Below are 27,450 nucleotides of genomic sequence, written 5' to 3'. Positions count from 1 at the left end.
TCCCTCTATACTTACTTCCTGGAGGGTTTTTTTTTATCATAAATGGGTGTTGAATTTTGCTGAAAGCTTTTTCTGCATCTATTGAGATGATCATATGATTTTTCTCTCTCAATTTGTATATGGTTTATTACATTGATTGATTTGTGGATATTGAAGAATCCTCGCATTCCTGGAATAAACCCCACTTGATCATGGTGTATGATCCTTTTAATGTGCTGTTGGATTCTATTTGCAAGTATTTTGTTGAGGATTTTTGCATCTATGTTCATCAGTGATATTGGCCTGTAGTTTTCTTTCTTTGTGACATCTTTGTGTGGTTTTGGTATCAGGGTGGTGGTGGCCTTGTAGAATGAGTTTGGGAGTGTTCCTCCCTCTGCTATATTTTGGAAGAGTTTGAGAAGGATAGGTGTTAGCTCTTTTCTAAATGTTTGATAGAATTCACCTGTGAAGCCATCTGGTCCTGGGCTTTTGTTTGTTGGAAGATTTTACATTACAGTCTCAATTTCAGTGCTTGTGATTGGTCTGTTTATATTTTCTATTTCTTCCTGGTTCAGTCTTGGAAGGTTGTGCTTTTCTAAGAATTTGTCCATTTCTTGCAGGTTGTCCAATTTATTGGCATATAGTTGCTTGTAGTAATCTCTCATGATCCTTTGTATTTCTGCAGTGTCAGTTGTTACTTCTTTTTCATGTCTAATTCTATTGATTTGAGGGTTCTCCAAGACTCAAGAAAAATCTTGATGAGTCTGGCTAATGGTTTATCAATTTTGTTTATCTTCTCAAAGAACCAGTTTTTAGTTTTATTGATCTCTGCTATCGTTTCCTTCATTTCTTTTTCATTTATTTCTGATCTGATGCTTATGATTTCTTTCCTTCTTCAAACTTTGGGGTTTTTTTGTTCTTCTTTCTCTAACTGCTTAGGTGTAAGGTTAGGTTGTTTATTTGAGATGTTTCTTGTTTCTTGAGGTAGGATTGTATTGCTATAAACTTCCCTCTTAGAACTGCTTTTGCTGTATCCCATAGGTTTTGGGCCATCGTGTTTTCTTGTCATATGTTTCTGGGTATTTTTTGATTTCCTCTTCGATATCTTCAGTGATCTCTTGGTTATTTAGTAGCATATTGTTTAGCCTCCATGTGTTTGTATTTTTTACAGACTTTTTCCTGTAATTGATATCTAGTCTCATAGCATTGTCATCAGAAAAGATACTTGATACAATTTCAATTTTCTTAAATTTACCAAGGTTTGATTTGTGACCCAATATACGATCTATCCTGGAGAATGTTTCATGAGCACTTAAGAAGAAAGTGTATTCTGTTGTTTTGGGATGGAATGTCTTATAAATATCAATTAAGTCCATCTTGTTTAATGTATCATTTAAAGGTTGTGTTTCCTTATTTATTTTCATTTTGGATGATCTGTCCATTGGTGAAAGTGGGGTGTTAAAGGCCCCTACTATTATTGTGTTACTGTCGATTTCCCCTTTTATGGCTGTTAGCATTTGCCTTATGTATTGAGGTGCTCCTATACTGGGTGCCTAAATATTTACAATTGTTATATCTTCTTCTTGGATAGATCCCTTGATGATTATGCAGTGTCCTTCTTTGTCTCTTGTAATAGTTTTTATTTTAAAGTCTATTTTGTCTGATATGAGAATTGCTACTCCAGCTTTCTTTTGATTTCCATTTGCATGGAATATGTTTTTCCATCTCCTCACTTTCAGTCTGTATGTGTCCCTAGGTCTGAAGTGGGTCTCTTGTAGACAGCATATATACGGGTCTTGTTTTTGTATCCATTCAGCCAATCTATGTCTTTTGGTGGGAGCATTTAATCCATTTGCATTTAAGGTAATTATTGATATGTATGTTCCTATTACCATTTTAACTGTTTTGTGTTTGTCATTGTAGGTCTTTTCTTTCTCTTGTCTTTCCTGGCTACAGAAGTTCCTTTAGCATTTGTTGTAAAGCTGGTTTGCTGGTGCTGAATTCTCTTAACTTTTGCTTGTCTGTAAAGGTTTTAATTTCTCCATCAAATCTGAATGAGATCCTTGCTGGGTAGAGTAATCTTGGTTGTAGGTTTTTCCCTTTCATCACTATAAATATGTCCTGCCACTCCCTTCTGGCTTGCAGAGTTTCTGCTGAAAGATCAGCTGTTAACCTTATGGGGATTCCCTTGTATGTTATTTGTTGCTTTTCCCTTGCTGCTTTTAATATTTTTTGTTTGTATTTAATTTTTGATAGTTTGATTAATATGTGTTTTGGCGTGTTTCTCCTTAGATTTTCCTGTATGGGACTCTCTACGCTTCCTGGACTTGCTTGACTATTTTTATTCCCATGTTAGGGAAGTTTTCAACTATAAACTCTTCAAATATTTTCTCAGACCCTTTCTTTTTCTCTTCTTCTTGGACCCCTATAATGTGAATATGTTGGTGCATTTAGTGTTGTCCCAGAGGTCTCTGAGACTGTCCTCAATTCTTTTCATTCTTTTTTCTTTATTCTGCTCTGTGGTAGTTATTTCCACTATTTTATCTTCCAGTTCACTTATCTGTTCTTCTGCCTCAGTTATTCTGCTACTGATTTCATTTTTAATTTCATTTATTGTTTTTGTTTGCTCTTTAGTTCTTTAGGTCCTTGTTAAACGTTTCTTGTATTTTCTCCATTCTATTTCCAAGATTTTGGATCATCTTTACTATCATTACTCTGAATTCTTTTTCAGGTAGACTGCCTATTTCCTCTTCATTTGTTTGGTCTGGTGGGGTTTTAACTTGCTCCTCCATCTGCTGTGTGTTTCTCTGTCTTCTCATTTTACTTAACTTACTGTGTTTGGGGTCTCCTTTTCCCAGGTTGCAGGTTCGTAGTTCCCGTTGTTTTTGGTGTCTGCCCCCAGTGGATAAGGCTGTTTCAGTGGCTTGTGTAGGCTTCCTGGTGGAGGGGACTGGTGCCTGTATTGTGGTGGGTGGGGCTGGATCTTGTCTTTCTCGTGGGCAGGGCCGTGTCTGGTGGTGTGTTTTGGGGTGTCTGTGAGCTTAGAATGATTTTAGGCAGCCTCTCTGCTAATGGGTGGGGTTGTGTTCCTGTCTTGCCAGTTGTTTGGCATGGGGTGTCCAGCACTGGAGCTTGCTGGCCGTTGGGTGGAGCTGGGTCTCTGGGAGAGCTTTTGACGATTGATATTATGTGGAGCCTGGAGGTCTCTGGTGGTCCAATGTCCTGAACTTGGCTCTCCCACCTCAGAGGCTCAGGCCTGACACCCAGCTGGAGCACCAAGACCCTGTCAGCCACACGGCTCTTGATGTCTGTTTTCCTTCCTGCTACTTTCCTTCTCCCCCTCGCTTAGAATCCTTGGGCAGCCATCCTGTCACAGAGTCACCTGAGGGCTGGGCGTTGGGTCTGAGCCATGCGGGGCGCTGGGTGCTCCCCTTCTCTGCTCTGGAGCGCAGCGTCAGGGGTCTCAAGTGGCGTCTGAGGCCCAGGTTATGGCTTCCACCCAGATTTACATAGGAGGGTCTACTTTCGTTGCGGTGCATGGGCTTCTCACTGTGGTGGCTTCTCTTGTTGCGGAGCACAGACTCTAGGCATGCGGGCTTCACTAGTTGTGGCTTGCGGGCTCAGTAGTTGTGGCTCATGGGCTCTAGAACACAGGGCCAGTAGTTGTGGCGCACAGGCTTAGTTGCTCTGCTGTATGTGGGATCTTCCCAGACCAGGGCTCAAACTTGTGTCCCCTGCATTGGCAGGCAGATTCTTAACCACTGTGCCACCAGGGAAGTCCCTGATAATCTTTTTTACTTACTTCAATCTTTAGCTTTGAACAAATTTGAAATTTCTACATATAATGCATTTTGTCATGTATTTATTCAATACTTCGTTTTAAAAATCCTTATGGATTTCTAAGTGACTAAACCACTCTGTATTTAACTTGTTAGGCTGAATTGGCAATAGAAGATATTTTGGAATGCACTTGCTTTTCAGCATATATTTCAGGCTCCTTTTATACTTTTGTTCCTAGCATCTGCTTTATTTTGCTTATTGTTACCATTCCTACTTAAAGTACATAGTTTATATTCTTTAGCTTCTTCAGTGTCATTTCCATTTTCTCAGTTTGGAAATTTACACATGGTTCTTCAAGTCAGGACTAACATTTTACTTTAAGCTATACGACGCTTAAATTGAGCTGCTTGGCTGCTGTTTCTTCAGCTTTTACAGAAAGCAGCCTCTTGGCAAACAAAACTCAGCAAAAAATTGGACACTTAGTAGCAGTTTTCTCTCAAGGATCAGATAACTTTCTGTGCGGGAGATAGAATGGGGGGAATGTGTCACCTAGGTTAGACATTCAGGCTGTTGTACACAGTGGCTGTGACTACTGTATTCTCTTTCTAACCAGGTTGCACGCACCTACATGGGTGCTACGTGAGACTGGCGGGTGATTCGCCTTTGTTGGGAGTCCAGAGGTCCATCTGTACCCCAGTCATCCACCTTTGTCTCCTGTGAAACTAGCTCAATTCTCCCAAACCCTACATTCCAGCAGCTAATTCCAATAACTTAAAAAAAAAATCTAGTTTTAACGTTTATAGAAATTTAAAAAGTTTACAGAAATTTGTTGATGAGGTAATGCTTTCAAAGATTTCTGTCGAGTCTCAGCTGAATCTTCTTTTTGTCCACCTCACAGCAGTTTCAGGAAATGTTCAGCAGCTGGAAGTAAACTGCGGCAGAAAAAGGGAAATGTCTGCCACAGTCGTTTCCCTTAAAAGTCAGAGGGGGAGTCAGCATGAAGCACAGCCTGGGCTTCGGCCCCCAAAGAGAAGCAGAGAAAGAGAGGGAGACCGAGGGCCAGAAAGGGGACAGACTATCAGAGAGCGGGGAGACCAAGGACCCAGGGGAAAATAGCTCCTCTCAACTCTCATAATGCCTGCCAGCCTCTTGCCAGGAACCTGTGGGTGTGTGAGTAGTGAAGTTGTCAGGGACCCAACAAGACTTCCCTCCTCTTCTGGCGGGAGGAGAGGAATCAGAGAAGCTTTAGCTGTTTCCAGCCTCTGTTAATAACTTCACCTCATCTCAGATTTTTGGCTATCCAGAACCTCCTTCCTCCTGTTATTCTTACATTGCATACATACTAACTCCAGAACCAATTTTGGTTGAAGTGAACTTACCCAATCCATATTTACACTGCTTATAATTAGGGCTTGCCTTTTCAACACAATCCTGTTATCTCTGTCATCCCCTTCCTGTTTCCTCTTGCACCTCACTTCCTTTCAGGAAGGAACACACTGGCCCATGTAGTTAGGCCTGAGAGCCCTGAATGAAAATGTTTAGCTTGGAGGGAAGAGGTGAGGCGAGAGAGAAAGATACATGAGGAATCTTTGAAATTCTCTTTTTCTTTATCCTTCCAACTATGTGCAGCCATATAGCATGTACTAACTTACTTAGTACTGAAGCAGGGCCATTTTAAGACTTTTATAGGACTTTGACACTTTTAATTTTGGAAACTCCATCACACATCATGGCAAACATATTAAAATGCACCCATGTCTCACATTACATATGTATTTTTTGTTGCAAAAACCTTCAAGTGGATTTTATAATTTTGCCTTTAAATTTTATTTGGCCACTGGTAATGCATGGAATATACATTTGCCTATGATTTCTCAACATACTCAGGAATCTGACTAAATAAAAAATAAAATCTAAATAAAAAATTTTTTCTCATAGCATCAAATTTCATGAATATTTAAATTTAGCAATTAATGGGGTTGGCATATGTTGTGTTTTGTAGATATTTAATTTAAATTTATTAATTTTAGTTTTGCAATTTTCTTATCATATTTTTGAAACAATATTCATTTTCCAAGCCCCTGGACTTCTTCCAGTTCTCTGGAAAACTTGGAGGCCTGGCACTGAGACTAATGAAAGAACTTCCTAGGAAGAGGCATAGGCAATGCAAAGGTGCTGGGAGAGGAAAGAGCTTGGCTCGTTGGGGTAGAGTAGGAAGAACGACGTGGTTGGACAGGATTGAGTGAAAGGCAGGGAGGCAGGAGAGGTTGACCAGGTCAGGCCACCCAAGGCTTACCACGAAGCTTTGTGAACCACTGTCCGTAGAAAGTAACTACCTCAGCCTATTAAATTTCTTTTTCAACGAGCCAGACATACCTTGAATCTAGATCATGAAAGGCAGATTTCTGTTATTAATTTGTTTAGTGGTACGTTCTCCTACTTCTGAAATCTCACTTAGCCGCTTAGTCCAAAGGGAGAATTTTAGGAAAATCTAACTTTGGAAAAATAAATGACTCAAAAGTCAACCATTTGGACATGAATCTGGGAACATGGCCTTTTTATTCATTCCTTTGGCAGGTCCTAAGCCTCTGTTCTCCAATATATATTTTCAAGTGGTCCATCAGCCTGTTCCTTGCAACATTGTAAGCATATGTGGATGACACTACTGGCCTCTGAGCTGAGTCCCTTCTACTGCTTCTCCTATTACCCTTACCATCTATGCTCACACAGCAGTTACAATTATATTAAAAATATGATTACATCACTCCCTTGCTTCAAATTATTTACTGGATTCCCGTAACACTTAAAATAAAATCCAAAGTCTCTCTGTTGCTCTATAAGGCCCTAACATAATCTATCAATAGTTCCTTGCTTGCTTCAGGACCTTTGCTCTTGCTGTTCCTGCCTGTAATGATTTCCTTGCACACTTTCACATCAGTGTTTCTTTCTCATTATTGTGGTCTCCACACTCCCAGGAGGGTTTCCCTAAACATCTTACCTAAAATAGTCTCACTCTCCACTTACGTCATCTAACATTCCATTCCTTTATCCTCACAGCAATTACCACTATCTGGAATATTATTACAAATTTGTTTACTTGCTCACTTTTTTCTCCTTTAGAAAATAAGCTCCACAAACAAAGGGCTTTTCTATCTTCATCTTCAGTACCAAGTGCTATACCTTCAGGACAAACAGCACTTGTAGTGCAATAAATAAACAGTTGAATGTATAAATCAGCCTATCAACAAATGAAAAATTTCATGTAATTAAACCCTCATGATGAAAAAGCCTAATAAATAGGATTTATTTTAGAAAGTCATTTATAAATTTATTTGGGGGTATATTCAATTATATTACCAATTTTATAGAGGCACTGATTCCTCTGGGTACTGAAAATACTTTTTTCATAGCTGTTGAAAATAATAGTGACTTTTCAGTTTGGCACTCAATGTATTTACCTTATCTATTTGCTAAGTTTCCTAATCACTTACTGAGAAATGGTAGTTGAAGTGGCTCTTGGGAGCCAGTTCACCCCAACTGACTTGCTTCAGCAGCACAATTTGAGTAAATTTATTATTCTTTTTAATAGTTTTTGTAAAAAATAATCCCAAGAATACTCTAGGCTTACTAATAAACAATTTAAGCTGACAAAATTTCTGTGTAAATTATGGGTTGATGTTCAATGAAAGGAAAATCCTAAAGACATTTACTTGGCTATCATTTTTATTCTATAAGCAAATTCATTTTATAAAGGGATAGTTATAAATTTGTTTCTCTTGTGACCTAAGGGATCAAGGCTGTCCAAAGTTTCAGCAGGGCACTAATCCAACCTCTCCTTTGTCAATGTTTACCAATGACACATTCCTTATATTAGTATCAGGCAACCTCCTTGACTATTTTCATGAGACCAGTCCAAAGGAATAAAGATCTGCATGTAGAAAAGACTCTTGACTCTTAACCCCTGCAAATACATATTCCTATTTTTAAAAATTAACCAAAAGGTAGCAGAAGAAAAGGTAGATCTCATTAAAAAGTGTTTTGCCCACTGTTTGCTAAATGTGTATTAGATCCGCCTGTGGGCTTGACGGTCCCCACAAATGCAGGTCAGGTTTGTGCAAGCATGAGCTCTGAAGGGATTTTTCTAGGTCAGTTAGGAAATCTTTTTGTGTTATCCATTACTACACACTACTGTTGATTCTCGATGGTTCTTATAATCCAGAAGTACCTTAACAACTACTTTATAGATCCTCTTGTACAGCTTAAAACACATTCCACTCATTGTTCAGTTCTGCTATATTATTACAAGACTATTACATAATGCTAAATTATTGATTTTCTTCAATTGCTAATAGAGCCACAGTACTATTTCCTACCTTTTATTGCAAGTGAATTGTGTTTAATCTGTACTATGAGATAAACAGGCTTTTAGGATCCTTTTAGTCTGAGATTTTCCCCTAGGCAACTCTTGCTTCTCATAAAATATACAAATTCTTTTTTGTTGTGCATGTTTATAGATGTCCCATGAGATATGAACATACATTTTTTTGAATGTCCAGTTTTATTGAGATATAATTGCCGTATGCCATTGTATTAGGTGTACAACACAACGATCTGATATATGTATATGCTGCAAAATGATCACTGCGATAAGTTTAGCTAACATCTATCACCTCACATAGTTACAACATTTTTTTCTTGTGATGAGAACTTTTAAGATCTACTCTCTTAGCAACTTTCAAATATAAAATACAGTATTGTTAATTACAGTCATAATGCTGTACATTACATCCCCAGAACTTATTAATCTTGTAAGTGAAAAGTTTGTGCCTTTTGACTCACTTCACCCATTTTGCCCATCTTCCACCCCCCACCTCTGGCAACCACCAATCTCTCTCTGTATCTATGAGTTTGTATTTTTTCAAGGTCCATCCATGTTGTCACAAATGGTAGAATTTCCTTCTTTTTTATGGATGAAAATACTCCACTGTATGTATCACACTGTCTTTATCATACATTCACACATCGATGGACACTCTTGTTATCTCCGTGTCTTGGCTATTGTAAATAATGTTGCCACAAACATGGGGGGGAGGAACAAATGTATTTTCAAGATAGTGATATCATTTCTTTCAGATATATACTCAGAAGCAGAATTGCTGGATTGTATTTTTAATTTTTTGAGGAACCTCCATAAAGTTTTCCATAATGGCTGCACCAATTTACATTCCCACCAACAGTACACAAAGATCCCCTTTCGCCACATCCTCGCCAAGACTTGTTATTTCTTGTTTTTTTGATAATAGCCACTCTAACATGTGTGAGGTGATATCTCATTGTGGTTTTGATTTCCATTTCCCTGATGATTAGTGATGGTGAGCATCTTTCCATGTACCTGTTGGTCATCTGTACGTCTTCTTTGGTAAAATGTCTATTTAGATCCTTTGCCCATTTTTAAAATTAGATTGTTAGGGTTTTTTTTTGGCTACTGACTTGTTTGAGTTCTTTATATATTTTAGTTATTAACACCTTATCAGATATAGGACTTGTAAATATTTCCTCCCATTCTGTAGGTTCCCTTTCCATTTTGTTAACAGTTTTCTTTGCTGTGCATAAGCTTTTTAGTTTAATATAGTCCCACTTGTGATTTTTTGCTTTCATGGTCTTTGCTTTTGGTGTCAAATGCAAAAAGATAATTGCCAAGACCGACGTAAAGGAACTTACTGCCTATGTTTTCTTCTAGGAGTTTTATGGCTTCAGGTCTTATGTTCAAGTCTTTGATCCATTTTGAGTTAATTTTTGTGTATGGTTTTGTGTAGTCCAGTTTTTTTCTTTAGTGTTTGGCTGTTCAGTTTTCCAAACACCATTTATTGAAGAGAGTCCTTTCCCCATTGTATATTCTTGGCTCTTTTGTCAAAAATTAACTGATCATATATGGATTGGTTTATTTCTGGGCTCTCTTTTCTGTTCTCTATTGATCTACATGTCTGTTTTTATGCCAATACCATACTGTTTTGATTACTATAACTTTGTAATATAGTTTGAAACCAGGGAGTATGATGCTTCCTGCTTTATTCTTCTTTCTCAAGATTGTGTTGCCTATTTGAGGGTCTTTTGTGGTTTTTATACAACTATTCGGATTGCTTCTTCTATTTCTGTGAAAAATGCCACTGGAATTTTGATAGGGATTGCACTGAATCTGTAGATTACTTTGGGTAGTATGGACATTATAACAATATTAATCATCCCAATCCATGAGCACTGATTATATTTCCATTTTTCTGTGTCTTCTTCAATTTCTTTCATCAATGTCTTACTGTCTTCGGTGTACAGATCTTTCGCTTCCTTGGTCAAATTTATTGCTAGGCATTTTATTCTTTCTGATGCAATTGTAAATGGAATTGTTTTCTTAATTTTTCTTTCTGGTAGTTCATTGTTAACATATAGAAATGCTATTGATTTTTTGTGTATTGATTTTGTATCCTGCAACTTTGCTGAACCTGTTTACTAGTTCTAGCAGTTTCGGTGGAGTCTTTAGTTTTTCTATATATAATGATATAATATCACATCACCTGCAAATAAAGACTGTTTTACTTCTTCCTTTCTATTTTGGAGACTTTTGTCTTTCTTGCCTAATTGCTCTGGCTAGGACTTTCAGGACTATGTTGAATAAAAGTGGCGAGAGTGGGCATCCTTGTCTTGTTCCTGATCTTAGAGGAAATGCATTCAGCCTTTCATCATTCAGTGGGCTTGTCACAGATGGCCTTAATTATGTTGAGGTATGTTCCCTTTATATATACTATGTTGACAGTTTTTATCATAACCAGATGTTGAATTTTGTCAAATGCTTTTTCTGCATCTATTGAGATGATCAAATAATTTTTATCTTTTATTTTTTTAAATTTTATTTATTTTTCTACAGCAGGTTCTTATTAGTTATCTATTTTATACATATTAGTGTATATATGTCATACCCAATTTCCCAATTCATCCAACCACCACCACTACCCCCGCCACTTTCCCCCCTTGGAGTCCATACGTTTGTTCTCTACATCTGTATCTCTATTTCTGCCCTGCAAACCGGTTCATCTGTATCATTTTTCTAGGTTCCACATATATGCGTTAATATACGATATTTGTTTTTCTCTTTCTGACTTCCTTCACTCTGTATGGCAGTCTCTAGATCCATCCACGTCTCTACAAATGACCCAATTTCGTTCCCTTTTATGGCTGAGTAATATTCCATTGTATATATGTACCACATCTTCTTTATCCATTCGTCTATCGATGGGCATTTAGGTTGCTTCCATAACCTGGCTATTGTAAATAGTGCTGCAATGAACTTTGGGGTGCATATGTCTTTTTGAATTATGGTTTTCTCAGGGTATATGCCCACTAGTGGGATTGCTGGGTCACATGGTAATTCTATTTTTAGTTTTTTAAGGAACCTCCATACTGTTCTCCATAGTGGCTGTATCAATTTATATTCCCACCAACAGTGCAAGAGGGTTCCCTTTTCTCCACACCCTCTCCAGCATTTACTGTTTGTAGATTTTCTGATGATGCCCATTCTAACTGGTGTGAGGTGATACCTCATTGTAGTTTTGATTTGCATTTCTCTAATAATTAGTGATGTTGAGCAGCTTTTCACGTGATTCTTGGCCATCTGTATGTCTTCTTTGGAGAGATGTCTATTTAAGTCTTCTGCCCATTTTTTGATTGGGTTGTTTGTTTCTCTAATGTTGAGCTGAATGAGCTGTTTATATATTTTGGAGATGAATCCTTTGTCTGTTGATTCATTTGCAAATAGTTTCTCCCATTCTGAGGGTTGTCTTTTCGTCTTGTTTATAGTTTCCTCTGCTTTGCAAAAGCTTTGAAGTTTCATTAGGTCCCATTTGTTTATTTTTGTTTTTATTTCCATTACTCTAGGAGGTGGATCAAAACAGATCTTGCTGTGATTTATGTCAAAGAGTGTTCTTCCTATGTTTTCTTCTAAGAGTTTTATAGTGTCTGGTCCTACATTTAGGTCTCTAATCCATTTTGAGTTTATTTTTGTGTATGGTGTTAGGGAGTGTTCTAATTTCATTCTTTTATATGTAGCTGTCCAGTTTTCCCAGCACCACTTATTGAAGAGGTTGTCTTTTCTCCATTGTATATCCTTGCCTCCTTTGTTATAGATTAGTTGACCATAGGTGCGTGGGTTTATCTCTGGGCTTTCTATCTAGTTCCATTGATCTATATTTCTGTTTTTGTGCCAGTACCATATTGTCTTTATTACTGTAGCTTTGTAGTATAGTCTGAAGTCAGGGAGTCTTATTCCTCCACCTCCGTTTTTTTCCCTCAAGACTGCTTTGGCTATTTGGTGTCTTTTGTGTCTCCACACAAATTTTAAGATTTTTCTTCTAGTTCTGTAAAAAATGCCACTGGTAATTTGATAGGGATTGCATTGAATATGTAGATTGCTTTGGGTAGTATAGTCATTTCCACAATATTGATTTTTCCAATCCAAGAACATGGTATATCTCTCCATCTGTTTGTGTCATCTTTGATTTCTTTCATCAGTGTCTTATAGTTTTCTGAGTAGAGGTCTTTGTCTCCCTTGGTAAGTTTATTCCTAGGTATTTTATTCTTTTTGTTGCAATAGTAAATGGGAGTGTTTCCTTCATTTCTCTTTCAGATTTTTCATCATTAGTGTATAGGAATGCAAGAGATTTCTGTGCATTAATTTTGTATCCTGCAACTTTACAAATTCATTGATTAGCTCTAGTAGTTTTCTGGTGGCATCTTTAGGATTCTCTATGTATAGTATCATGTCATCTGCAAACAGGGATAGTTTTACATCTTCTTTTCCAATTCTTATTCCTTTTATTTCTTTTTCTTCCCTGATTGCCGTGGTTAGGACTTCCAAAACTATGTTGCCTAATAGTGGCGAGAGTGGACATCCTTGTCTTGTTCCTGATCTTAGAGGGAATGCTTTCAGTTTTTCACCATTGAGAATGATGTTTGCTGTGGGTTTGTTGTATATGGCCTTTATTATGTTGAGGTAGGTTCCCTCTATGCTCACTTTCTGGAGAGTTTTTATCATAAATGGGTGTTGAATTTTGTCAAAAGATTTTTCTGCATCTATTGAGAAGATCATATGGTTTTTATTCTTCAATTTGTTAATATGGTGTGTCACATTGTTTGATTTGTGTATATTGAAGAATCCTTGCATCCCTGTGAATAATCCCACTTGATCATGGTGTATGATCCTTTTAATGTGTTGTTGGATTCTGTTTGCTAGTATTTTGTTGAGTATTTTTGCGTCTATATACATCAGAGGTACTGGTCTGTAATTTTCTTTTTTTGTAGTATCTTTGTGTGGTTTTGGTATCAGGGTGATGGTGGCCTCATGGAATGAGTTTGGGAGTGTTCCTTCCTCTGCAATATTTTGGAAGAGTTTGAGAAGGATGGGTGTTAGCTCTTCTCTAAATGTTTGATAGATAATTCACCTGTGAAGCCATCTGGTCCTGGACTTCTGTTTGTTGGAAGATTTTTAATCACAGTTTCAATTTCACTACTTGTGATGGGTCTGTTCATATATTCTAGTTCTTCCTGGTTCAGTCTTGGAAGGGTATACCTTTCTAAGAATTTGTCCATTTCTTCCAGGTTGTCCATTTTATTGGCATAGAGTTGCTTGTAGTAGTCTCCTAGGATGCTTCACATTTCTGTGGTGTCCATTGTAACTTCTCCTTTTTCATTTCTAATTTTATTGATTCTTCTCCATCTTTTTCTTGATGAGTCTGACTAAAGGTTTATCAATTTTGTTTATCTTCTCAAAGAACCAGCTTTTAGTTTTATTGATCTTTGCTATTGTTTTCTTTGTTTCTATTTCATTTATTTCTGCTCTGATCTTTATGATTTCTTTCCTTCTACTAACTTTGGTTTTGTTTGTTCTTCTTTCTCTAGTTCCTTTAGGTGTAAGGTTAGATTGTTTATTTGAGATGTTTCTTGTTTCTTGAGGTAGGCTTCTATTGCCATAAACTTCCCTCTTAGAACTGCTGTTGTTGCATCCTGTAGGTTTGGATCGTCGTGTTTTCATTGTAATTTGTCTCTAGGTATTTTCTGATTTCCTCTTTGATTTCTTCAGTGATCTCTTGGTTATTTAGTAACGTACTGTTTAGCCTCCATGTGTTTGCACTTTTTTAAAGTTTTTTTCCCTGTAATTGATTTCTAATCTCATAGCGTTGTGGTTGGAAAAGATGCTTGATATGATTTCAATTTTCTTAAATTTACTGAGGCTTGATTTGTGACCCAAGATGAGATCTATCCTGGAGAATGTTCCGTGCGCACTTGAGAAGAAAGTGTAATCTGCTGTTTTTGGATGGAATGTCCTATAAATATCAATTAAATCTATCTGATCTATTGGGTCATTTAAAGCTTCTGTTTCCTTACTAATTTTCTCTTTAGATGATCTGTCTATTGGGTTAAGTGAGGTGTTAAAGTTCCCCACTATTATTGTGTTAACTGTCGATGTCCTCTTCTATAGCTGTTAGCAGTTGCTTTACGTACTGAGGTGGTCCTATTTTGGGTGCATATATATTTATAATTGTTATATCTTCTTGTTGGATTGATCCCTTGATCATTATGTAGTTTCCTTCCTTGTCTCTTGTAACATTCTTTATTTTAAAGTCTATTTTATCTGATATGAGTATTGCTACTCCAGCTTTCTTTTGATTTCCATTTGCATGGAATATCTTTTTCCATCCTCTCACTTTCAGTCTGTATGTGCCCCTAGGTCTGAAGTGGGTCTCTTGTAGACAGCATATACATGGGTCTTGTTTTTGTATCCATTCAGCAAGCCTGTGTCTTTTTGTTGTAGCATTTAATCCACTCATGTTTAAGGTAATTATCGATATGTATGTTCCTATGACCATTTTCTTAAATGTTTTGGGTTTGTTTTTGTAGGTCCTTTTCTTCTCTTGTTTCCCACTTACAGAAGTTCCTTTAGCATTTGTTGTAGAGCTGGTTTGGTGGTGCTGAATTTTCTTAGCTTTTGCTTGTCTGTAAAGCTTTTGATTTCTCCATTGAATCTGAATGAGATCCTTGCTGGGTAGAGGAATCTTGGTTGTAGGTTCTTCCCTTTCATCACTTTAAATATGTCATGCCTTCCCTTCTGGCTTGTAGAGTTTCTGCTGAGAAATCAGCTGTTAACCTTATGGGAGTTCCCTTGTATGTTATTTGTCATTTTTCTCTTGCTGGTTTCAATAATTTTTCTGCCTTTTGTTTTTGCCAAATTGATTACTATGTGTCTCGGCGTGTTTCTCCTTGGGTTTATCCTGTATGGGCGTCTCTGTGTTTCCTGGACTTGGGTGGCTATTTCATTTCCCATGTCAGGCAAGTTTTTGACTATAATCTCTTCAAATATTTTCTCTGGTCCTTTCTCTGTCTCTTCTCCTTCTGGGACCCCTATAATGCAAATGTTGTCGTGTTTAAGAGGTCTCTCAGGCTGTCTTCATTTCTCTTCATTCTTTTTTCTTTATTCTCTTCCACAGCAGTGAATTCCACCATTCTGTCTTCCAGGTCACTTATCCGTTCTTCTGCCTCAGTTATTCTGCTATTGATTCCTTCTAGTGTAGTTTTCATTTCAGTTATTGTATTGTTCATCTCTGTTTGTTTGTTCTTTAATTCTTCTAGGTCTTTGTTAAACATTTCTTGCATCTTCTGATCTTTGCCTTCATTCTTTTTCCGAGGTCCTGGATCATCTTCACTATCATTATTCTGAATTCTTTTTCTGGAAGGTTGCCTATCTCCACTTCATTTAGTTGTTTTTCTGGGGTTTTATCTTGTTCCTTCATCTGGTACATAGCCCTCTGCCTTTTCATCTTGTCTATCTTTCTGTGAATGTGGGTTTTGGTCCACAGGTTGCAGGATTGTAATTCTTCTTGCTTCTGCTGTGTGCCCTCTGGTGGATGAGGCTATCTAAGAGGCTTATGCAAGTTTCCTGATGGGAGGGAATGGTGGTGGGTAGAGCTGGCTGTTGCTCTGGTGGGCAGAGCTCAGTAACTTTAATCCGCTTGTCTGCTGATGGGTGGGGCTGGGTTCCCTCCCTGTTGGTTGTTTGGCCTGAGGCAGCCCAACACTGGAGCCTACCCAGGCTCTTTGGTGGGGCTAATGGCGGACTCTGGGAGGGCTCATGCCAAGGAGTACTTCCCAGAACTTCTGCTGCCAGTGTCCTTGTCCTCACAGTGAGACACAGCCACCCCCTGCCTCTGCAGGAGACCCTCCAACACTAGCAGGTAGGTCTGGTTCAGTCTCCTGTGGGGTCACTGCTCCTTCCCCTGGGTCCCGATGTGCACACTACTTTGTGTGTGCCCTCCAAGAGTGGAGTCTCTGTTTCCCCCAGTCTTGTCGAAGTCCTGCAATCAAATCCCGCTAGCCTTCAAAGTCTGATTCTCTAGGAATTCTTCCTCCTGTTGCCGGACCCCCAGGTTGGGAAGCCTGACGTGGGGCTCAGAACCTTCACTTCAGTGGGTGGACTTCTGTGGTATAAGTGTTCTTCAGTTTGTAAGTCACCCACCCAGCAGCTATGGGATTTGATTTTATTGTGATTGCGCCCCCTCCTACTGTCTCATTGTGGCTTCTCCTTTGTCTTTGGATGTGGAGTATCTTTTTTGGTGAGTTCCAGTGTCTTCCTGTCGATGACTGTTCAGTTAGTTGTGATTCCGGTGCTCTCGCAAGAGGGAGTGAGAGCACATCCTTCTGCTCCACCATCTTGAACCAATCTCCCCACTGGGTATCTTTTTTTGTGAGTTCCAGTGTCTTCCTGTTCATGATGGTTCAGCAGTTAGTTGTGATTCCGGTGCTCTCACAAGAGGGAGTGAGCACATGTCCTTCTGCTCCGCCATCTTGAACCAATCTCTATCTTTCATTTTATTAATGTGGTGTATCACTTGACTGATTTTCACATGTGGTATCACCTTTGTATCCCAGGAATAAATCCCACTTGATCATGGTATATATTCTTTTAATGTGTTGTTGAATTAGATTTGCTAGTATTTTGCTGAGGATTTTTGTATCTATGTTCATCAGGAATCTTGGTCTGTAATTTTCTTTTCTCATGACACCCTTGCTTAGTTTTGGTGTCAGAGTAATGCTGGCCTTGTAAAATGGGTTTGGAAGTATTCCTCTCTCTTCTATACTTTTTGGAGGAGTTTGAGAAGAACTGGTATTAATTCTTAGAATGTCTAGTAAAATTCACCAGTGAAGCCCTCTGATCCTAGGCTTTTGTTTTCTGGGAGGTTTTTGATTACTAATTCAATCTCATTACTAGTAATCAGTCTGTTCAGATTTCCAATTTCTTCATAATGCAGTCTTGGTAAGTCGTATGTTTCTAGGAATTTATCCATTTCTTCTAGGTTGTCCAATTTGTTGGCATATTAATTGTTCATAGTATCCTCTTATGATCCTTTATTTTTCTGTGGTATAAGTTGTAATTCTCCTTTTTCATCTCTGATTTTATTTATTTGAGTCTTCTCTGTTTTTTTCTTGGTATGTCTAGCTAAAAGTTTGTCTATTATGTTTAGTTTTTTAAAAACCAGTTCTTACATTCACTGATCTTTTCGATTATCTTTTAAGTCTCTATTTCATTTATTTCCACTCTGATCTTTGTTATTTCCTTCCTTCTATTAACTTTGGAATTATTTTGCCCTTCTTTATCTAGTTCCTTGAAGTGTAAAGCTAGGTTTATTAATTTAGGCATTTATTACTATGAACTTCTCTCTTAGAACTGCTTTGCTTCCATCTCATATGTTTTTTTTTTTTTTTTTTCTGGGCACTCTGTGTGGCTTGCTGGATCTCAGTTCTCCGACCAGGAATTGAACCTGGGCCCTCGACGGTGAAAGCGCAGAGTCCTAACCATTGGACTATCAGGGAATTCCCATCCCATATACTTTGTTATGTTGTATTTCCATTTTCATTTGTCTCAGGATATTCTTTGATTTCTTGACCTGTTTGGTTGTTCAGTATCACATTGTTTAATCTCCACGTTTGTGGATTTTCTAGTTTTCTTCTAATAGATTTCTAGTTTCATATCATTGTGGTTGGAAAAGTTGCTTGATGTGATTTCAGTCTTCTTAAATTTGTTAAGACTTGTTTTGTGGCCTAACATATGACCTATCCTGGAGAATGATCCATGTGCACTTGAGAAGAATATGTATTCTGCTGCTTTTGGATGTAAATGTCTGTTAAGTCCATCTGGTCTAACTTGTCTTTTAAGTTCAGTGTTTTCTTATTGATATTCTGTATGATTCCATTATTGAAAGTAGGGTACTGAGTCCATTCCGATTACTGTTTTGCTGTTGATTTCTCCCTTCAGGTCTGTTAATATTTGCTTTGTATATTTAGGTGCTCTTATGTTGGGGTGCATAAATATTTACAAATGTTATATTGTCTTGCTGGACACTTTTATCATTATGTAATGCCCTTCTTTATCTCTTATTACAGTCTTTGTCTTAAAGTCTATTTTGTCTGATACAGGTATAGCTACTCCTACTTTCTTCTGGCTTTTGTATGTATGGAATATCTTTTCCCATCCCTTTACTTTGAGTTTGTGTGTGGTCTTAAAGCTGAAGTGAGACTCTTGGAAGCAGCATACACTTGGGTCTTATTTGTTTATCCATTCAGCCACTCTATGACTTTTGATTGGAGAATTCAATCCATTTACATTTAAAGTAATTTTTGATCAGTATGGACTTACTATTGCCATTTTGTTCATTGTTTTCTGACTGTTTTGTAATTCCTTTTTTCCTTTGTTCTCTAACTCTTTTCCTTTCTGATCTGATGATCTTCTGCAGTGGTATGCTTAGATTCCCTTCTCTTTAGCTTTTGTGTATCTACTCCGGGTTTTTACTTTGTGGATACCGTGAGGTTTATATAAAACATCTTACATTTGTAACAGGCTATTTTAAACTGATAACAATTTAAGTCAAATGCATACTAAAGCTCTACATTTTTACTCCCCCCACCATGTTTCATGTTTTAGGCGTCATAATTTACATCTTTTTTATCTTGTCTATCTGTTAACAAATTATTATAGTTACAGTTATTTTTTTTACTATTTTTGTCTTTTACCCTTCATACTAGATTTATATTTACTCACTACCACTACAACATGAGAGTATTTTGAATTTAACTATATATTTACCTTTAGCAGTGAGATTTACACTTTTATATCTGCTCCTGTTACTAATTAGAGCCCTTCTGTTTCAGCTTGAAGACCGTCCTTTATCACATTTCTTGTAAAGCCCATCTAGTGGTGCTGAACTCCTTTAGCCTTTGCTTGTCTGGAAAACTCCTTGTCTCTTCTACTAAAATGAACTGCCAACTCTAATATGCTATGATGACCATACCCTCATAGTTTTACACATTTTGAAACCAAAACTCTAGATAATATGACAGCAATGTCCTTTCCACCTGTATACTTAGCTAGTCTACTAGATAAGACAGAGGAATGTAAATGTCCCTCGGTATTATCACTAATAGTATTAGTCAAATTATCTTTAATAAATCTCAATTAAAATAATTCCCTTAGTGATCTTAAAATATATGGAAGAGGCTTTAAAGACTATTTTTAGAACATAAAGCAGACAGAGGTTCTGATTTCAGATACTATGTATGGAAGAAAGGAAAGTACTACAAATAATTAAAGGCAATTCATTTCCCCATGGAAAAATGTGCTCTAAGATGACATACTGTAAAGTGATTTATAGCACATTGACTATAGTTCTTCTGATGAAAAAACAATTGTCCAAGTTTTCCCTTGAGAACACTCTCAGTAACAACAATCCATGCTCATGGAAAGTCATGAGTTAGAAAATGAGAACCAAATGAACTCTCAGCTGGGAAAAGCCAACAATAATTAATTTAACACCAGTCATTTGTAGAGAACATGTATACATTTCAAAATTCCCCTTGAGAAAAACAGGTCATTGAACGGCAGAGGCCACATATTTGAATATGTTCAAAGAATTTTTACTTAATAAGATAACATGCTCCAAAAGTTTTACATTTAAAAAAACCTTGTTTTTAGGACTAGGTAGTTATGATAAATAGTTGGTCAATATCATCATTTGAATTTCAATACTGTAATAAGTGTTTCTGAAAAAATCACTAAAGTGAGTTCACATTGAACTTGGAACTTGGACAATATATTCTTCAACAGCAGCAGAGAGAAAACGGTGTCATTAAATGGGGCTTTATTCTGATTCATTGGCTAAGAAAATGGGAACAGTTTGAAATCTTCCATGTTGTTTCATTTTAATGAGCAGAGAGCATTTTTCATGTCCTTATTAAAGCGGTTAATGTGTTTCTCTAGTCTCATTATCACCACCAGAGTATACTCTCTGTTGTTTCATAACCAAGACAACTCCTTTTCGTTTCAGAGAAGTCAAATTTGATTGCTCACATGTGGTTGTTAATAAAACTCCTGTGGCGCTGCTCAAGGTGCCCATGGGGATTGTACAATTATTTATATTTTCTTATGGTTTTCTATAATTATTGTGATTGTACTTTCACAGAGTAAATGTATCTCCACCAATTAAAGCAGTGGTGGGTTAAGAATATTCATCAGACTTGTGTGAGAGGATATTGTTCTTAGGGTTTTGCAAAGCACAGAAATTAAACTGCTGTTATCATGTATTCAACCGAAGTGTTAAAATTAAAATGCTCAGCAACTTTGGAGTTTATCTGAGCAGATGTTAACTATTTACGAAAAAATAAACATTATACAGGACTTGCATTCATGATATGATTCTTTTTTGTATTCAAAGTGCTGGAAAGAAAAACTGCTACACAAACTTGGGGGATATAGTTTATGGTATATGACCAGTTTGGATTATTGTTAATTCAGGTCAATTTAAAATTGCAGAATCATAAAATTCCAAGAAATCTCATTTTGCTTTACATCTTTGTATCTTATTTGCTTCACCCCTTTATTTTCTTTGAGGACTCCAGGACTAAGAAAGAGCATGCATAAAAACAAGCATCTGAGGCTATCAACTAGAAAACACACAATATAACCTTTCATATTTTGTCATAGAGAAATTTCATTCTATCTAGTTTGACAGTGCTTGCAGCAAAAGTGATCAGCTGTACTTCCATGCCATTAGCTGTCATTTTGATGCTAGAATTTTAGCCTGCTGTGTGTGAGATGTGACTGTCCAGGCACAATTCCCATCAAAGGTAATTTCATGTGCAATGGTGTGTAAAATTTACCTCTAATTATGATAAGGTCACTGATGGGTCATTTATGATATGCTCTCGGGAGACAATTGCAGTGAATAGCTTTTGGCAAGATTCATCTGGAGAAATTAAATTGGTCTGACCATGACTCAATAGAAAGCAAAAGACTCTTAGAAAATTATTCCTCAATCATGTTTAAAGTTCTAAAGGAACCCAAAGAGGGGCAGTTTGCACAGTGGTGAAGGTTGTGAGTTTTGAAATTATACAGAACTGAGACTTAACCTGGGATCTCTATGCCTAGAAAGTCCTATCTGATCTGCCTTCTGCATATCTCTTGGCTTCTATTTCTGACATTCGCTCCCTCATTACCTGGGCTCCAGCACCACTGGCCTCCTTCCTGGTTTTTGAACATGTCATGGTCACTCATGCTTTGGGAGTCTTTGCACCACAGAGTTTCCTGTAGTTGTATGCTATTCCTTCGGATCTTCATGTGCCTGGAACTTCCTGCTCTTTTACTTTCCAATTAGTGGAATGTGTTGTATCCACTCTCTGAACTACCCAAACACAGCCTCCTCCTCTCTACCTAATGTTGCCACCTCCTAACTAGGTAATCACTATTGTGTCATCCTACTGATGTTCTTCAAGTACTAATCATAGTCTTAAGTTACTTATTTACTGCTTAATGTATAATTAAGTTTGCATATGACGATAGGGAGAAAAAAAAATCTAAGAATGAAAGGTATCTTGACTAGGAGATCCCACACTCTTGAAACCCCACTGACATTAACTATACAAGTCACTGGTCCAATACTGCTTGATAAAATGGACTAAAAAGAATATCTTTGGGTTGGAGAAACTTCTTGGACTTTATGTAAGACAGCATGAAAATAAAACACCTGATGAGAAATTTTATTAAAATAGTCATTAGAGTGATTTCACTTTTCACTATGATCATGATGGACCTCCATGAAGGGAGAATATGTTAGTCACTTTAGTTATTAACACTTCTTGAAGAGGGTTTTTATATGTAATGGTGGGAAAATGAAAATTTGAGATGAATAGTGAAATTTTATATTTATTTAAATCTATCAGTGTTTTGTTGTTAGTCTTCTTTCCCAAGATAACTTACTTATAGACATAACAGCGACTTTTCAAATGGTTCATGTTCAGCTAATATTTGTCAACAAATGACTAAGTGCTGGATGGACTGGAAGATCATCTTTGGGTTTCAATCCTTAATGCAAATTGTAACAATAACAACAAGAACAAAGATGAAATCCTTACCAAAGGGTCCAGTCGTGGCCACAGTACGGCTGAACATTTCCAAGGTAGAATCCCAGAGATTGAGTGACCTCCACAAGATTGGTAAAGTCAAGACTAATGCTGTTGAAAAGTACAGATGTCATGATAATCTCATCAACAGCCCATACATCCTCTCCCTGGGAAGAATGATATGGTTGCCACCATCTGAACTGAATTCCAAGCTGTCTTGCATCATCTGGTAATTCTACAGAGACTATTCTAAAGGAGAAAATAGAAGTAAAAATTCAGATTACGTTGATTATCTTAAAATACAAACATTTATAGCAGTATTTTTTTTCCTACAGTATAATATTTGAAAAAAATAATTCTCCCACTATGACAAACATTCTTGAGATTTCCAATTTCCTGTCTGACTCCAACAAAGTCTTCTCAACACATCTAAAACTGTGACTTTGCTTGCACTCAGCTGCTCTCAGAAAAGCTAACTCAATAAAACATAGTTGTCAATGTGGCAGGATTTGCCTAAGTCTGGTAAAGGCTCTTGGGCAGCTTGTTACACACATTATAGTTTTGGGCTGGTTGGAACCATGGCACATCCTCATTCCCATGAGTTTAGCATACTGTGTGAGGTCACTTGCTGTGTCATGGTGGCTATGACAGTAAACCTGTATCTGACAAGTGGGGAAGAAAATTAAGAATAATATCTAATTTCCAGGAGCAATCATTGTACACAGCAGCAGGAACTATATATTAATTGCCACTGCAATGACATCTGCTTGAAAGCTCCATAAATCATAGTACCATGCTGCTCAAATCCGTACACAAGGTGAGATGTGAAACAAATGGCAAATGGAACATTTATCTCCATCAGTGTATGATTATACACCAGGAGAGGTGTTTGCAGTAAACGCACACTGAAGGGACTGAATCTTTTTCCTAGTGAGCAAAGAAAAACTCCCTAAGACAGGTGACTAGCTGGATAACTTAGAAATAAATTATTTAAAAACTTCAATGTCTAAGGCTGGATTTACTGAGAAATTAGATTGATTTTCATATTTGTATTATGTTCATCTTTAGTTATTACACAAAGAAATATTAAATCACATCTTGAAAATGTAATTTTTTGCATACTGAAAGTTATTAAAAGTAATATCTATTTTTACTTTAAATAATCTGCACATGAAAATATGGGGTGGAATAACACAATTATCACCGTTGATTATATAAACAGTAAAAAATTGGTAGGACTTTTTGTAATGTGAGAAAACATACATTTTAAATGATGAGAAATCAATGTTCAAATACAGAAATATAAATTAAAAAACATTTCTTAAACTAAAAAGACATAGCTATAACAGGTTTATGATTTTTTTAAGTACTTTCCATGATCTGCTGAATTTTTTTAACCAATGTGAGTTTATTAAAAGAAAAGTACTTATTAAATACTTAAATTATTTCAGTAATTTTCACTTTAATTTTCTAAATATTTATTTATTTATTAAATAATTAAATAATATTTATGTTAACATATCAAATATATAATAAAATAAACTATATTCAAACAGGCTCAACAATGAAAACATCATGCATTAATTTAATAATTTAATTTGATTAGCATTATGTTATTAGAAGATTGTAATTTTCTTTTAATATTAATAATTTTAAAAGCAGTTACTGTTCTCTCTGATGAAAATAAATATAATATTAAAAATTAACAACTGAGAAGTAGAATTTTTCGGGCAACTTTAAGGGAAAATAAAGTGCATATGTGTGTGAGAACAGTAACTGAAGTGACCAATATTTTCCCCAGCAGAGATGTGAAGCTTGTGAGTCTGTAGTCAGACTCTTGGGTTAAAGTCCGTACTTTGTCACCTCATGGTTGATAACTTTGCAGCTGCAGGGAAGGTATTTAACTTCTATGTGCCTTAGCATCTTCATCTGTGAAACTGGGATAATAATATCCTTATGGCAAAGTCAGAGACTTTTTTCTATTTTTCACTATTGTATCTTAGCACCTAGAATAGTGTCTGGCATATAAAAAGAATAACTTCTTGCTGCATAGATGAAGTACATATTATCAGTATACCCTGACAGAGATTCAAACACAGAGGCACAAGGAGGTTAAAGATTTTCTTTTAGGTTAAGCAGCTTTTAACTGACAATGCCAGGGTATGGACCTAGGGAACATGGCTCTAGAGTCTGCGTCCTTTACCTCTACGTTATATCTTGGAGTGGGGTGGGAGTCTCTGCTTTACCACTCTATGCATATTACAGTGGCTGGTTAGAATGGCTATGGAGCCATTTGATCAGAATATTCCTAGATGAGAACCCAGGGACTTAGGTCAACTTTCTGTCTCAAACTTCCTTTTTTGGATAGGTACTAAGCTCATGGATTTCCTGTAATCAATAATCAAGACAAAAATAAAATATAATTAGACTTCATAATAATTTTAGAATAAGAAACCAAGCCCCATAATTAAGAAAAATCTAGAATAATTTTAGTCTCACCAAAAATATATAGTTTTATATTAATAAGAATGCCAATTAGTTCACGAGGCAGTCTAGTCAGTTAGAATTAAAAGATTAACTTAGATATATTTACAGACTTTAACTTTTATAAATATCAAGCAGATAGAGTTCTTTCACTTACTGAGTGAATTATAGGTAAGGAAATTATTAGCAATCAGCTAGGAATAACAGTAGTTAGCCAACTAGCATATCTAATTTATGGATCACACTTCATTTTCGAACAACCATGGCAGAAAGGAACAATATGGAATTCACAGCAATTACAGACAGCAATTTATACTGAAGAAAACACAGCAAATGGCTAAAGGCATCAATAATTAACTGTCTCATGGAGAGTTTACATGGTTTGTACTATTTCTCATATAAAACATAATTTAGTGTCTAGAATATATCAAATTCTACTTCTGCCATGTCACCTTTCATTAATATTTATAGGAGAGAGCGGGAGGAGGGAAGAGTCTCTTGGACAGAGGCAATATATATAAAATGAAAGTGTTCTTGGTTCCACTACCACGTTCTCCTTTTAAAAAAATCTCCCCTCTGATCTTAATCTTTCAAGCTGTGCACATACCTAATGCTGAAAAGCCACCTTGGTTCTGCTTAGAAGAAAAATGTTGCTGTCAAATGGCAGACAAGATTAAATGTACCTTTGCAATAGTACATTAAATGTATAATTTCTTTTCATATCAACAAAGATTAATTAAATTTCATGCTACAAATTGATTACTGAATTTTGAAGCTGTCCATCCTTGTTAGAAAAAATTGTGTTTTGGGCCAATTTAACTTAGGACAATGATATTTTCTTCATGCTTTCATCATTTTTATTATCACCTTGATTTTTGCTTAATTTTCTTTTAATGCTTATTATGGAGAACCTATGAAATGTTTCTTTAGGATTCATATGTCTCTACTGAGTGAGAAAGTTGAGTTTAGTCTTATATTTACCCTTATAGGGAAAAGACTCAACACATCTGGTGCATTCTTTTTTTTTTTTTTTAATAATTCTTTATTTTATTTATTTTTTATTTTTGGCTGTGTTGGGTCTTCGTTTCTGTGCGAGGGCTTTCTCTAGTTGTGGCAAGCGGGGGCCACTCTTCATCGCCGTGCGCGGGCCTCTCACTATCGCGGCCTCTCTTGTTGCGGAGCACAGGCTCCAGATGCGCAGGCTCAGTAGTTGTGGCTCACGGGCCTAGTTGCTCCGCGGCATGTGGGATCTTCCCAGACCAGGGCTCGAACCCGTGTCCCCTGCATTGGCAGGCAGATTCTCAACCACTGCGCCACCAAGGAAGCCCATGGTGCATTCTTAAATTTTACAACATATAGTATTTACCACTCGTAATAGTTGTTAACTATTATCTCTGTTACATGCTACTTCATCTTCTAATGAAAATAAAGGTTCTCATCTATTTGCAAATACTTAAATGAAGGGATAGCTCTAGGCAGAATTTTAAAGTATATAAACTCTATCATCATTGCCCCTGTCCTTTTGCCATGGTGCCAGTGCACACTTCAGTGCCCAAAGTCCTCACTCTTTTTCACATCTTACCATGATCAACATGTATGTACGTCCAGGAAGGCAAACTGTATTAGCTCTTTATATCTGAAAGTGAATGTAAGTCAGAGTGGTACCTCCTCTAGTGCTATTTTAACTTTCCCATCCTCCTCTTCTCCTGCTATTTTAAAGGAATTTCAGTGAGCAGGTCAATAAGTGTTCTAGAAAAGGAGAGGACTCTTTGGACTCTTCCGAAATTGTATCACAAATGGTGATTACCACTCTCCCAAAGTGAGGGATGGCCCTACTTCAAGTAAAACTTAAATCTCACAATTGTGACTATATATTATGAAATATATAAGCCAAAGAAAAATAGAAGTGGCCTGAAGAAAGGGCTTTACATACAGCCTCCACTCCATCTTTGCCAGGGACTCTATACATGCTAGAAAAACTCCTTTATACTCATTACTCAATTATATTATATGCAAATTTAAAAAACATATTGGTCATCAGATTTTATGAGTTATTATCTCATCTAATTTATTATAATGTATTATCATATATTGCTAAAAAATATTTATCAACAGCATTTATAATTTAAAATTGTACCTAATTTATAATTAAAATCGTACCTAATAGTTTGCACTAGAGTTGAATAAGGAAGGTAGTGTTAGTTATTTTTCTGTTTCCTAGGTATCAAAATATTTCCCTTAGATGCACATTTCAGCATATGAGAATAAATTTCTTCAAATTACCAGAAGTCAGTAGGGCAAATGAATTACAAGAAGGCAGCTTTCTAGTTTTTCATTGCAAGAGGCATCAATCTTTGTCCTCACCATCTCTCAATGCAAAAGCATCTGGACTCTTACACCACTTGAATGATGATTTCCCCAGGAAGGAGGTATCACCCTTACCAATTTTTCCAAGTGCTTTCCAACATACCTGGGCTCATGATAGTTGAGATATGAATAATGCTCCAAGAGTTTCCAAGTTATCCCATTATCATAAGAATAATGCAATAAAACACCTTCACCAGGCTGGTCAGGGGCTTTGCATGTGCTCAGAACAGACTTGCTCCCCAGCCTCAACGTGAACTGGAGAAACCTAGAAATGAATTTTCTATAATTCGTGTGCATAAACATTTTACATCATAACATTCATTTTGGCTTTTAAAGAATTTTGAACAAATT

General features: G+C 36.7%; 1 protein-coding gene across 1 annotated transcript in view; it reads right to left on the bottom strand.

Annotated features, from left to right (window-relative positions):
* RELN (reelin) overlaps positions 1 to 27,450 on the bottom strand; it is a 523,882-nt gene that overhangs the window by 132,816 nt on the left and 363,616 nt on the right. Inside the window, exons 19-20 of the mRNA XM_068549918.1 lie at positions 27,203 to 27,364; positions 22,261 to 22,497 (exon numbers count right to left, since the gene is read on the bottom strand). Coding sequence (XP_068406019.1) covers positions 22,261 to 22,497; positions 27,203 to 27,364 — 399 coding nt within the window. The remainder of the gene's footprint in view (positions 1 to 22,260; positions 22,498 to 27,202; positions 27,365 to 27,450) is intronic.

This window comes from Eschrichtius robustus, chromosome 8, assembly GCF_028021215.1.
Source record: "Eschrichtius robustus isolate mEscRob2 chromosome 8, mEscRob2.pri, whole genome shotgun sequence".
Classification (NCBI taxonomy): Eukaryota; Metazoa; Chordata; class Mammalia; order Artiodactyla; family Eschrichtiidae; genus Eschrichtius; species Eschrichtius robustus.
The sequence above is the reverse complement of the archived record's forward strand: the minus strand, read 5'-3'. Positions and strand labels throughout refer to the sequence as shown.